The sequence below is a fragment of the Sciurus carolinensis genome, chromosome 18, assembly GCF_902686445.1.
Source record: "Sciurus carolinensis chromosome 18, mSciCar1.2, whole genome shotgun sequence".
Lineage (NCBI taxonomy): Eukaryota > Metazoa > Chordata > Mammalia > Rodentia > Sciuridae > Sciurus > Sciurus carolinensis.
In genome coordinates this window covers 40,676,618-40,689,604 of record NC_062230.1, presented here as the reverse complement: position 1 = coordinate 40,689,604, position 12,987 = coordinate 40,676,618, and the positions used below count along the sequence as shown (strand labels likewise).

General features: G+C 66.1%; 1 protein-coding gene across 1 annotated transcript in view; it reads left to right on the top strand.

The window, feature by feature from the left end:
- The window catches only part of Cacna1h (calcium voltage-gated channel subunit alpha1 H), a 52,098-nt gene that overhangs the window by 22,848 nt on the left and 16,263 nt on the right, over window positions 1-12,987 (top strand). The window contains 8 exon segments of the mRNA XM_047533469.1: window positions 7,560-7,671; window positions 7,739-7,872; window positions 7,967-8,064; window positions 10,271-10,430; window positions 11,322-11,631; window positions 11,724-11,816; window positions 11,929-12,649; window positions 12,652-12,720. Of these exon segments, the coding sequence (XP_047389425.1) occupies window positions 7,560-7,671; window positions 7,739-7,872; window positions 7,967-8,064; window positions 10,271-10,430; window positions 11,322-11,631; window positions 11,724-11,816; window positions 11,929-12,649; window positions 12,652-12,720 (1,697 nt within the window).

Below are 12,987 nucleotides of genomic sequence, written 5' to 3'. Positions count from 1 at the left end.
GGCCCCTCCTGCCTTCTGCCCCCAGGGCAAATCCAGCCTGGAGGGGGGTCTCTAGGGCAGTTCCCAAGCCTGCTTGTCCCCAGTGGGCTGAGCCAGAGCTGCGTGTCCAAGCCCAGGAAGGTCCTGGGCTCTGGCCCCACAGCGCTTGCTGTTGTTGCCACCGGCACACACGCTGCCACCAAGGGGTGGGCAGGGCCAGCCTGCCGTCCTGTGCAGCGGGACCCGAGGGTGGGCTCTGGTGCTGCAGCACAGCTGTGCCTGAGTGGCTTGGGTCGAGCTGTGTCAGGAGCAGAGGGGGGGCCAGTGCTTTCCCTCGTTGGCGGGTTTTGGGGAGTTAGAGGAGCTGCAGGCTCCAGGGTGTCGAGCGGGCGAGGAACCGCCGCCCAGCCCTGTCCGTTCCTAGACCCGGAGACCTGGTGCCCACCGGAGGGGCCTCAGAGCACTCCTTGTCTGGTTCTGGGCCCCGCTGGCTGGGCCCCCTTGGCTAGAATGAGGGGCAGCCGGTCCCCCTGGGCATGGCCCCAGCCAGGGTGAGAACCTGGCCTGGGTTAGCTCAGCAGTCCTGCAGGTGGGGACCAGGGCATCTGCCATGCGCTGCTCCGGTCACAGCAGCTGGCAGGCCTCAGCCACCGGGGTGCCACCGCAGGCAAAGGCTGCTGCAGAAGCAGGACGCTCCGAGAGGGCCGAGGCTTGAGGCTGCTGGCACAGGAGAAGCTGAGGATGAGGAGGAACGTTCTGGCCGCTGGAGCCCACCGCTCAGGAGTGACCTCTGACCCCGGGGCCGCCGTGTGGAGGGGCTCCTGTGCCCTGGCCTCAGTGGGAGGTGCACTCGCCCATGGACTGCCCAGCCCCCACCTCCCCCGTGTGACCCGGAGCAGCTGGAGAACAAGCAGGTCCATGTTTGGCCGGGTTTGGCTGCTGCCTCGCTCCCCAGCCCCAGCCGGGCTGAGCCGAGCGTGAGTCACGGCCCGGCCCTCGGGCCACACTGCCTGGCCATGCCTCGCTCCCCAGCCCCAGCCAGGCTGAGCCGAGCGTGAGTCACGGCCCGGCCCTCGGGCCACAGGGGAAGAGGGCATGGGGTCTCCCAGAGTGGCCAGGGCAGAGGGGGCGGGCGGGGACAGAGGCTGGGAGAGCCCACAGCCCCGGCACCCCCGTCCCTGGACAGAGGTGGTGAATTGGCAGGGACGGCCCACCTGGCTCAGTCCAGCTTTGCCCTACGGCTTTGCCCGCCTTCTTGTGGCGGGTGGAGGTGATGGTGGACGTGCCAAGACCCAAGCCCAGGGCCCCACCTCAGCACCCGTGGAAGCTGAGCCTGCCCGTCACAGCCCTGCCGAGCCACCTTGAGGCTGCTAGCCCTGGAGGAGGAAGGGACCAGGGGCTTCTGCTGCCCCCCGTGGTGGTCGGGACAGATGTTCGCACCTATGCTGAGCCTCCACCTCCAAGCATCCAGGAAACAGGACGTGGACAGCACCCTGTTCCCCAAGCTGGGACTAGTTGGGAACCTGAGGCTGTCACCTGGCCTCGTGCCCCCTGTGCAGCCGTCTTCAGACAGTGTGGGGTGCCTGCCTCCTGACCCCTTGGGGCCATGTCACTTCCAACTGCCTGTCCCCAACCCCTCCCAGGAGCCCGCCCCTGCCCTGAACAAGTGAGACCTCTGTACGCTCCCTGCAGTGCCTGGGATCCCGGCCGTGCGGCTCCGCACCTGGCCGGGGTGACTGGACCTCCCTTGTTAGCAGCTATCACCGTGTCAACAGCCTCTGGAGGGAAGAGAGGCTTCTTTCCACCAGTGAGTCCTTGGAGCAGCCCTGCGCTGCCCAAGAGCCCTGGAGGCCGAGAGATGCCCACGGGGCTGCCAGGTGCTGGTCCCGCAGGTTTGGGGTTTCTGTCACCTCCCTGCCTGAGGCTGGGGCCACGGCAGGGCAGTGAGGTCTTGTCCTGGCCCCGGGGGACTTGGTGCAGGCCTTGCAGTCAGGAAGGTGGTGTGTGGCCTGGGCGAGTCCACACCCAGGTCCCTGCCTACAGTAGCTCAAGTGCCCTGTGTCAGGGGAACCCTAGGTGGGGCCGCAGGGTCATGTGGTCAACCTGGGCTCCATTCCCCACATCTCCAGATCTGGCAGCCCCTCCCAGGAGGACGTCCACCTTCGCAGGCCAGTGCCTGACCAGCATTCCTTCCCACTCCTTGTGAGCTTTCTGTAGGCCCCATCTCTTCCCGGAGCCTCCTGACCAGGGTGGCCTTCCCCCAAGTCCAGCACCAGTGAAGGCCCTCATGGTCACTTGCTCAGACCCTCCATGATGACCACAGGCCTGCTGGGGAGGGCCATCCTGTGAGCTGAGTGGTCACTATAGGAAGGAGCGAAAGGTTGGGTTCCTGCAACAGCCAGGGCTAGGTGGGATCAGACATGGCTTTACTGGGGCCAGTCCAGAGGGCTGTGGTTTGAACTCTGTGCCCAGGGCACTAGGGAGTCACAACAGGGTTTTGAGCAGGGGAGTGCCTTGGTCAGCTGTTGGATTTAGAAGCAGATGCCTGGAGGTAGCTCGTACAGGGCAAGAAGGCAGGGCAGGAGCAAGGGCAGAGCTGGACCTCCTGGAGGGCTGTCTGTGTTTCACAGTGGGCAGTGGATGTACGGTGCGGTGTGGTCTCTGCCCAAGCAGGTGGAGCCAGGCACAGGACCCTGGGTCTTGAGTAGTGAGCTGGGGTCTGTGGGACCAATGAGCTGCCAACACGGAGCGGTGGGAGCCAGCTCTCAGGCTGGAACTGGCGTGAGGGGAGGAGTGGGGAGCATCTGGCCTCAGCCCTGCGCAGGCGAGTGAGCAAGAGCACGTGTCCTCGGCCGTGCCCCCCCCCCTCCCGTGCGTCTGCCCAGCGGGTCCTCCCATCCCACTGCTGGAGACCACCCCTGCACGCGCCCTGACCCTACAGAGTGGGCCAGTCAGCCAGCCGGGTGCAGCCTTGGCCATGGCCCTGGGGTCTCTGCCAGCCTCTGTCCTGGCTCTCCTGGTGGGTGTACTTGCCATGCTGGGCTCGCATGCCCGTGCCCTCTGCCCCTCATCTGCGTGGCTCAAGAGCAGGTCCCAGGTGGTCTATAGCTGAACAGGCACTGGCTTCGCCCTTGCCTGTGGCCGAGTGCCACATCCTGGCGCGAATGGCCTGTGTGACTGTTTCTGCCTGTGGCTGCCGACGCCGTGGACGCGCCTGCTTGAGAATGCCAGGTTCTGCTCTGGCCTCGGTGCGCCCAGGAACGGTACTGCTGGCTGCGCGGAGCCCTGCCTCTGCCTTTGTGAGGAACTGCCGGGCTCCAGTCCCTCCTCCCAGCTCCAAAGCAAGCTTGCCATATCCCGGTGGTCCTGGGGTCTGACTGGGTGGCTGGAGCCTTGGGCTGGGCACTGACTGCGACCTTGCTGCGGGGTTCCTGCCACGTGGGCTGGGAGAGCCCATCATCCCAGTGTCTCCACCCCAGCCCAGGGAAGGGCCTGCCGTGTGCCTGTCGCTGGGCAAGTTGTGTGCTGGGAAACACGGAAGGCCGGGGACTCCCTTGGCCTGGCCAGTGTGACCAGGTGCTGCCTGTCTGGAGGGCAGGACTCTGCTGACAGTGCCGTGCGCCAGTCAGAACCCTGAGCATCCTGTGGTCCCTGAGCCAGGACAGCCCAGGAGGCTGGGGACCGCAGCCCACCTGCGACGTGCCGTGCTGTGCGACTGGACGAGCAGTGCCGGGGTCCACCATGCCAGACACCAGAAGATGCAGGGCAGAGAGGAGGGTCAGCCTGGGGCTCTGCCCGCGTCCCTGTGCCCCGCCCGTGCCTCCCCAGGGACCTGCTCAGGTTCCCCAGCATGCTGGCCTCCGCTGGGCCCGGCTGTTCCTTCCGCAAGTCCGGTTTTCTCCCATGAATAAAGATGCCTTTCTCCTTGAGCAAATTGGAGAAGTAAGGCTGAGTGCTTCCGAGAACCAGGGCAGGCAGGGCAGCGGGCGGCACGCGGGCCCCATCTGCAGAGCGGGCAGGGAGGGCCCCCAGCTAGGGGTCCACGCGGAGAGGAGAGCGTGCCAGAGTGGAGCGACTTGGCCCTGGCTCCCCTCCTGCCCAGGCTCAGTGCGCACGCCAAGCTGTTCTGGATTTGACCTAATGGAGCTTAGCTGCCTGAGCAGATTGCTCTGGGGCTGCAGGCGGGGCGAGGCTGCTAGGTGCCTCCTAATCCTCCCGGCAGCAGAGCTCGGCAGTATCCAGCTGCCTTTCATGATGCAGCTCAGCAGGGTCCCCGCCTGGGATTCCCAGGGGCACTTGTCCTGCTTGGGGGCCACTCTGACCATGGGGCAGGGCAGCATCCATGCCTGGAGTCCCAGACCCTGGCCCAGTTAGCATGACTGCACTTCCTGTTGTTGCAAGGACAAGCTGAAGCCAGCCTGGGGCTCTGGGACCTTGCTGGTCTCTCCCAGTGGGGCACAGCAGACCCCAGTCTCTGCCACCCTGCCCTTCCTGCTGCATGGTGAGAGCATGTGCCATCTAGGGTCCCTGTGGAGGGGCCCAGCCCACAGGGTTCCAGGGCCCGCATCCGTCCCCATGTCCGGAATGCCACTGGAACCCTATTCCTCAGAGTGTGAGGGGCTGGTGGTGGTAGAATTGGGGTTGGGCTCTTGTCCCCAACTTTAGTGCAGACATGTCACATGGGTAGCTGGGGGCAGGTGGGGACCCTAAGCGACAGGTCAACAGCGAAGGTGGCCCTGCGCAGCTGGGGTCTGGCCTCCCTCACATCTAGGCAGCGCCTTGGGGCTCCTGCCGCAGACCCAAGCCCAGCCTTCTCGACTCCCCCACATGAGGGGCAGATGACGGGTGGCTTCCAGGAAGAGCTGCACAGCTCCAGCCCATCGGGGAGCCCCAGTGCCCCCTGTCCCTGCCTTCCCAGCCCTGCACTCGGGCTGGCCGGGGTGGGTTGACTGCTTCAGCACCATGGACAGCAGCCACCAGGGCCTCACAGCACCCCTCTTCCCTGCGGGGAGGTGACATCCGGGGAGTCTGTCTGGGGTGCTGTGGAGCCCAGCTCCTTGGAAAGTGCCCAGCTGTGACCCTGAGAGGCAGAGAAACTTAGGTGTGGGCACTGTGGGCTGACAGCCCAGTGGAAAGAGGGCAGGGCCTGTCCTGTCCCAGGAAGGCCGGGGTGGTGCCTCTGTTCCAGGACCCCCAAGGGAAACTGCCCTCTGCAGCAGGAGGCCCGAGGGTCTGAGAGCGGGAGCCATGTCCAGAACTCCCTGGTGGAGCCTTCTCTTAGCTGGATAGTGGCTCGCGTCCCGGGAGAGCTGCCTGAGGGCAGTGACTGAGCCCTGAGAGGTGAGGGAGGAAGGGGGTGCACATTGGGAGCACGGGGCCCCCAGAGTGGGCACTGCCTGAGGAGGCCCCAGGGACTAGACCTAAGCCCCTTTGCAAGCCCCTCCCTGGCTTCTCGGTCCTGGCTGCTTGCGGCCCAGGGCCTGGTGGAGCCTCGCTGAGGGAGCCCTCCCGGAGAAGCCGTCAGTGGGCTGAGTCAGGCCCAGGCCCCACGCTGCTGAGTCCCCTGGCTGCTCCTCCAGCGGCAGGCCCTGGGCATCCCCAGCGCCTGTCCACACGTTGGCCTTTCTTCCTCTGGTCCACAGTGGAAATTGATTCTGATTTGTAGAAGTCTGTTCAGAACCTACAGGAATTTTAATTAAGACCCAGAAAACCCATCTGTGTAATTAAGCCACTGGAAGTCACTGGGCCCCGTGCAGCGTGACTGGTTGATGCCCCCTGTCCTCAGTGTGACCAGGGGTGGCGTGACACATGAGAATTGTCTTCACAGGGCAGGATGTGGACTGTGTGTCCTGACACCCCTGTGCACAGTCCTGGGAGCCTCTGGCCCTCTGGTCACTCCCGATGGCCTGTGTCATCCTGGGGGTGCTCTCTGCAGCAGTTCCCATCGTGGCGGGTCTAATTGTGGGGTGTGAGGGGATGGGGAGGACCTGCCTCCGGAGCCAGGACTTAGCCGGTTGGCCTGACGTGGCCTCAGCAGAGCCTGCCCGGTGGGCGCCCCGCCCCCGGCTCCTCTGATGAGGGCGCCCTGCCAGCAGGTGCAGCGGGCTCTCGTCCCTGTGGCCTTTGTGCTCCCTGCTGCTGCTCCTGTTAACCTGGAGCACCGCCCCTCCCAGCTCAGGGAGCTGCCTTCTCCACCACGTCAGGCCCAGACAGGCCCCGTGTGGCTGGAGCAGAGTGCCCGGGGAGGCGGGCAGGGCTGCCCTGAACCTGAGGCAGCTCCCAGGGCTGGAGCCAGAATAGGGTCCCGTGGCCAGGGGAAGCCAGGACATTGCAGGTACGGCCTAGTCCCCTGGCGCCCCATCAGTTGCCCACACGAGAGGCCATCTGAGTGAGCTTTGCACGGAGCTGCGTGCTAGTGTGTGCTGGTCAGGGCCCTGCTGCCCTTGGAGAGCGCTGAGCCAGGCACCAGGGAGGAGAGCTGCCCGGTGGGAGGTGACCCCTTTCCTGCAGCCTTGTGTAATCCCAAAGGTGGGTTCCACTGGAGGCTCCAAGCCCGGCACCTGGCAGCCCTGGGCTGGGGCCTGACTCCATGGGTGGGGAGAGGGGCTGGGGTCCCTCCGTGGAGGGGTGCACAGGAGGGTGCTCTGCCTCTGGCCTGTCCCTTCCCTTGTTTGTACCATCTGAGGGATGGGGCCAGCCCCAGAAGGCCACTGTCCCTGTGCCGGTGCCCCCAATTGCTGGAGCTCCATTTGCTGGGGGGGGGATTCTGAGCCTCTGCCAGTTGCCTTCACCTGGCTGAACTACAGATCGACCCGCCACAGAGCAGTGGGGAAGTGGCCAGGGGCAGCGACCCACTTAAAGGGCAGTGGCGGGGGGGTGGCCAGGGGGTAGTGACCTGCGAGGGGGCCCAGGGGCACCAAGGTTCAGAGGCAAGTGGCCTGCTCAGTATCGCCTGTCAGAAGACTTGAAGCCAGGCCTGGCAAGAGTGGCTGGGGCAGGTGGTTGGAAGGTGGGGCAGCAGGTGGGACGTGGCTTCCCTACTGTGTTCTACAGGTCTTCTTTTAGAAGGTCACGCGATCCAGGTCTCCCAAGCCAGCTCCCCCCTTGCCTGCTCTTCAGTGGTCCTGGCCTTGGGTGAGGAGCACATGGAGAGCCACCATTGTTGGATGGGCCTGGCCTGGGGTGGGCTGTCGGGGTGGGGTGCCCCTGCCCTGGGCCCCCAGCCTGCAGCTCCCCACAGCCTGACCCCCATGGAGCTGGCCAGGCCCTGGAGAGCCTGGGAGCCTCTGAGCCTCCCTCACAAGCCTCAGGTGACATAGCCGGCCAGCTGCAGGGCCCCTGTCCTAGGAGTTCTTGAGGGGTCAACTGGCGGGCAGGCCAGAGGGCAGCAGATTCTCCCCAGAGCTACGGACTCCAGTCAGGCGCAGAGCTAGGGTGCCACCTGCTGGTCCCTCCGGGAATGGACTGGCGTTCTGGTGCCAAGTGGCTGGGGTGACCCGCTGCACTGGGGGACGTGGGGGTCGGGTGCGACTGGTGGGTGGTGGGGGCCGTCCACTGCACGTGGTCCTTAACGCCCCCACATGGTTCGAGCACGTCAGCATGCTGGTCATCATGCTCAACTGTGTGACCCTGGGCATGTTCCGGCCCTGCGAGGACCTCGAGTGCCGCTCGGAGCGCTGCAGCATCCTGGAGGTGGGCGGGCGGCAGGGCGGAGGGCGGGCCCCAGGGGCCAGCCCGTCCTGACCTCTGCTCCCCCCAGGCCTTTGACGACTTCATCTTCGCCTTCTTCGCGGTGGAGATGGTCATCAAGATGGTGGCCCTGGGGCTGTTTGGGCAGAAGTGCTACCTGGGGGACACCTGGAACCGGCTGGACTTCTTCATCGTCATGGCGGGGTACGCAGCTGGGTGCCCGCGGGCGGGAGGGTGCCCGAGGGTGGAGGGGCGGCCTGCTGGGCGCAGGACTGCGACCGGCCTCCTGCCTCTGCAGCATGATGGAGTACTCCCTGGACGGACACAACGTCAGCCTCTCTGCAATCCGCACCGTGCGCGTGCTGCGGCCCCTCCGCGCCATCAACCGCGTGCCCAGTAAGTGACCGGCCCCACCTGGAGCAGGCAGACCCGCCTGTCCTGCCACCTGCCCATGCCGCCTGCCCTGTGGAGTCCTGGGGTTCGCTGGGGCACAGCCTGGGAGCTGACGGCCCCAGGGCACTCTGGCCCTGGTGCTGGGGGCCGTGGGGCCACCCTGGTGCTTGCCTGGGCCCTGGGGACCTGCTTCCTTCCTGGGGAGATCCAGGCCAGGACGTGATGGGCATTTGGGGTTCGTGTGGTCCCGGTCAGGGGCTGCTGTGACTCTGGAGCCAGCTGGAGCTGAGCAGGTCCTGGCGGCTTCGTGTGGCCGTCCCAGTGTGGCTTGCGGTAGGGTCAGCTTCTAGGTCCTTGTGTGGCTACTGCCTGTCCCTCCCAGATGGGGCAGTGGGGCTGGACTTGGGAGTGAGGAGGGCCGATCCCAGGCAGGGAGGGGAGCGCCCAGGGGCCAGGGCATGCCCCTGGCAGGGATGGGGTGGAGGGCTGATCCCAGGCAGGGAGGGGAGCGCCCAGGGGCCAGGGCATGCCCCTGGCAGGGACGGGGAGGAGGGCCGATCCCAGGCAGGGAGGGGAGCGCCCAGGGGCCAGGGCATGCCCCTGGCAGGGACGGGGAGACCAAGGGCTCCTGCTGTGCCGGAGGGGAGCTTCCTGAGACCCGCTGCCTCCTGGGATGTGGCCTCCGCCGACGCTGGCCACCTGCCCGCTTCCAGGGCAGTGTGGGGTTTTCTTGTGTTGAGTGCTCGGGCGCAGCTCTTGGTTTGGGGGCAGGGGTCAGAGCCCACAAAGCCGCAGGAGGGGTGCGTACGCACGGCTGAGGCTCTGTGGGTTCATGTGTGATTGCTCTTCCATCTGCCTAACCTGGGTCCCGGTGGCCTTGGCACCAGGGGTGTGGTCCCCTGCCACCACCAGCTGTCACACTCCTAGGCAGGCGCACCATTGCTGGGGCCACCAACTCCAGCGAAGGGCAGGTGGGTCAGGGTTGTGCCTTTTTTCCCCCTGGCCAGCCTTCCACCTGCCCTGCCTGCTCTAACCTCCAGGGTCAGTGGGGCACCCATGCTGGGTGGGACTGGGCAAGTTACTGAACCTCTCTGAGCCCCTTTCCCACTGTAATAGTGAAGAAGTGAACCCCCCAAGGGGGTGAGGTGAGGGGATGCAGGTGTGATGCTTGGCATGTTGCATGGCATCCTCTATGCGCTCAGTCCACTCAGCAGCCAGCGGCCCCCTCCACCAGGCCCACCCGTTGGAGCAGCAGAGTGACCTAGCTCAGTCCACGGATGTCTGCTGCTGGTTAGGCCTATGTCCTGTCCCAAACGCAGGGTGATTCTCCATATGGGAGCGAGCGCTCCTTCCTCATCATGAGCCCCAGGACATATTAAGGGCTGCCTTCCGCTGTCTGCCAGGAGTCCACTCTGGCCCCTGGGTAATGTGACAACTTTGAGCCAGTTGCTGTCTGGCCAGAGTACAGCCCACTGATGGTGTCTGTCTGTCCCCTGTGACTCTGTTCCTCTCTCTGTTTTTAAGACTTCAGCGTTCCTCCCAGCTTGAACTTCCCCAAGACTGGGGGCCCATTCTGCCATTGCCACCCTCAGGCCTCTGTGACATCTTGGTACCCCTCCCCTTGCCCAACCATGTGGCCTAGGACTCTGCCCACAGCCTCAGCCTGGCCCGACCCTGCTTGGGCCTTGAGGAATGGCCCCTCCTGAGGACTAGCAGGGAACCTGGGTCTGGGCTGACCCACTTCCTGGATGTCCTGGGTTCGTGTGGCCAGGGGCCTCGGGCCTGCCTCCAGAAGCTGTGCCCCTCGGTGAGGGGCTCCAAGGCCCTGCTCCAGTGCAATTCCCACTGGGAATAGACAGAGCCCCGCCTGCTGGGAGCCCGAGAGGCTGGGCTGCCACAGGCCAGTCTCCCCGCAGACCTGGAGGGGTGTGTCAGGCCCATGTGGCCATGACCCTGCCATCTAAAGGGAGCAGGAAGTAGCTCGCTCTCACCCACTGGGAGCTGCAGCCTGTTCCCCGCTGGGTGTGGCTGTGACCCAGGAGTGTCCCTCAGGGCCTGCAGCAGGTCAAGGTGGGACTGGCACAGCTCACCCCTGCGCTCCCTGGGCACAGGTGCACACAGTGGAAATCCGGCCATCTCAGGGAGGGTGGGGACCCCAGCACCCTTTAGGAGGCTCTGCTGAGCTGACCAGAAGCTCTGCCTCCTGCAGGCATGAGGATCCTGGTCACCCTGCTGCTGGACACGCTGCCCATGCTGGGGAATGTCCTGCTGCTCTGCTTCTTCGTCTTCTTCATCTTTGGCATTGTTGGTGTCCAGCTCTGGGCCGGCCTGCTGCGGAACCGCTGCTTCCTGGATAGTGCGTTTGTCAGGTGTGCAGAACCCGCCTCAACACAAGGCCCCGCTGGCCCTGCGGGCCTTGCCTCTGGCTCCTTCCACCCTGAGTGCTCCCTGCTGGGAGTCCCCCTGGTTTGAAGCAAGGTCCTGGCTTTCAGGTCTCAGTTTTCTGCCTGGGTCTGTTTCCTTTGCGTCTGTCTCTTCTCCCTGTTGCTCTATGTCTTGGGCATCAGGCTGTCCACCAGCAGGACATCTGGGAGGCCTGGTAGGGAGGCCCTGCCGGGGTTGAGCTCCCACTCACTCCTGGACCCCTCCTGCACGCTCTCGGGTGCGCCCGGGCTGAGAGGCCTTACCTGGAGGGCCCAGCCCTGCTCAGGAGGGGCACAGCAGCTTCCCTGTGCCCGTCTGGGGTGTGAGGGGTTTGTCACTGCGAGTCTGCAGCCCCAGAGGCCCGCTGGAGGGGCAGCCGGGCTCAGTGCTGCCTCCTCCCGAAGGACAGTCCTGCACAGATGCCAGTGTCTACTTCTGACTCCTCCGTGCCCCTCACCGGGGCCTGGGAGACCTGGGGAGGGCTGGCTGGAGGGCTGGAGGGACCCAGAAGGAGACTCCAGTGGTCCCCAGAGTGCTTGGCGTCCCCTGGCCCACGTCCCAGGCCTGGCCATCAGGGGAGCCCAGGGGGCCTCTGCAGCCATGTCAGTGGGCTCGCAGGTCCCCTGGCCAGGACCTGGCCGTGCCCTAGCAGTGCCAAGGGGTGGGTCCGCCTTTGCCCTTGGTGCTCATGCCCACAGGCTCTTGCCCTGCACCCCCTTGCCTGGGGGCAGGGGTGGGGGTCCCATTGGGGTAGTCACATTCTGAGCTCAGCTCCTGAGGGGGCCCAGCGGGCCCTGGGCACCGACCTGACCGGCCCTGGCCCCACTGCCCTGCAGGAACAACAACCTGACCTTCCTGCGTCCATACTACCAGACGGAAGAGGGCGAGGAGAACCCGTTCATCTGCTCCTCGCGCCGGGACAACGGCATGCAGAAGTGCTCGCACATCCCCAGCCGCCGGGAGCTGCGCGTGCAGTGCACGCTGGGCTGGGAGGCCTACGCGCAGCCCCAGGCCACGGGCGCTGGCCACAACGCCTGCATCAACTGGAACCAGTACTACAACGTGTGCCGCTCCGGGGACCTCAACCCCCACAACGGCGCCATCAACTTCGACAACATTGGCTACGCCTGGATCGCCATCTTCCAGGTGGGCAGTGGGGCGTGGCGGGGCTCCGGAAGGGCGGCGGGGTGGGACGTGGGCTGCTGGCCGGGCTGGGCTGCAGCCACCTGCCTCCCCAGGTGATCACGCTGGAGGGCTGGGTGGACATCATGTACTACGTCATGGACGCCCACTCCTTCTACAACTTCATCTACTTCATCCTGCTCATCATCGTGAGTACGGCTGTGGGCGGGGACAGGCGTGGCGGGCGTGCTGGGCGGCCCGTGTCCTGCCCTGCCTGACGGGCAGGGAGCCGGCCTGGTGGTCACGCCCGCCCCGCCACAGGTGGGCTCCTTCTTCATGATCAACCTGTGCCTGGTGGTGATCGCCACGCAGTTCTCGGAGACCAAGCAGCGGGAGAACCAGCTGATGCGGGAGCAGCGTGCCCGCTACCTGTCCAACGACAGCACGCTGGCCAGCTTCTCGGAGCCCGGCAGCTGCTACGAGGAGCTGCTCAAGTACGTGGGCCACGTCTTCCGCAAGGTCAAGCGCCGCGGCCTTCGTCTCTACGCCCGCTGGCAGAGCCGCTGGCGCAAGAAGGTGGACCCCAGCGGCAGCCTGCAGGGCACGGGACCCGGGCGTCGGCAGCGCCGGGCGGGCAGGGGCGCGGCCTCCGTGCACCACCTGGTGTACCACCACCACCACCACCACCACCACCACTACCACTTCAGCCATGGCAGCCCTCGCAGGCCCGGGGCCGAGCCAGGCGCCCGCGACAACAGGCTGGTCCCGACCGGTGTGCCACCCTCGCCGCCGTCCCCGGGCCACAGGCCGCCCGACGCCGAATCTGTGCACAGCATCTACCACGCCGGCTGCCACGTGGAGGGGCCTCAGGAGAGGGCCCGGGTGGCACGTGCTGCAGCCACCGCTGCCGCCAGCCTCAAGCTGGCCTCAGGGCTGGGCACCATGAACTACCCCACCATCCTGCCTTCGGGTCTGGTTGGCAGCAAGGGCAGCATTAGCCCCGGGCCCAAGGGCAAGCGGGCCGGGCACCCGAGAGCCACAGGGCACAGCCCCCCCGAGCCTGGGCGGGCCCCGGCCCCTACGAGAAGATCCAGCACGTGGTCGGGGAGCACGGTAAGGGCCCACCGCACCCAGGGAGGAGAGGGTGCCTGGCAGGGCCCTGGGGCATGGCCTCTGCGCCCCGCGCCTTGGCGGTCGGAAAGGAAGAGGGCCCACCTCTCCATTGCACTCCGCTGACCCCCAGCCACGATGGTCGGAGGAGCCAGAGGGCACTCAGCCTGGCGAAGAAAGCCTGGCTCGCCTCCCAGGCCCTGCCTGGTCCCCGCGGCACCCTGTGCCCACACGCATGGCCCGACTGGCCTGGGAGGACTTGCCCCTTTA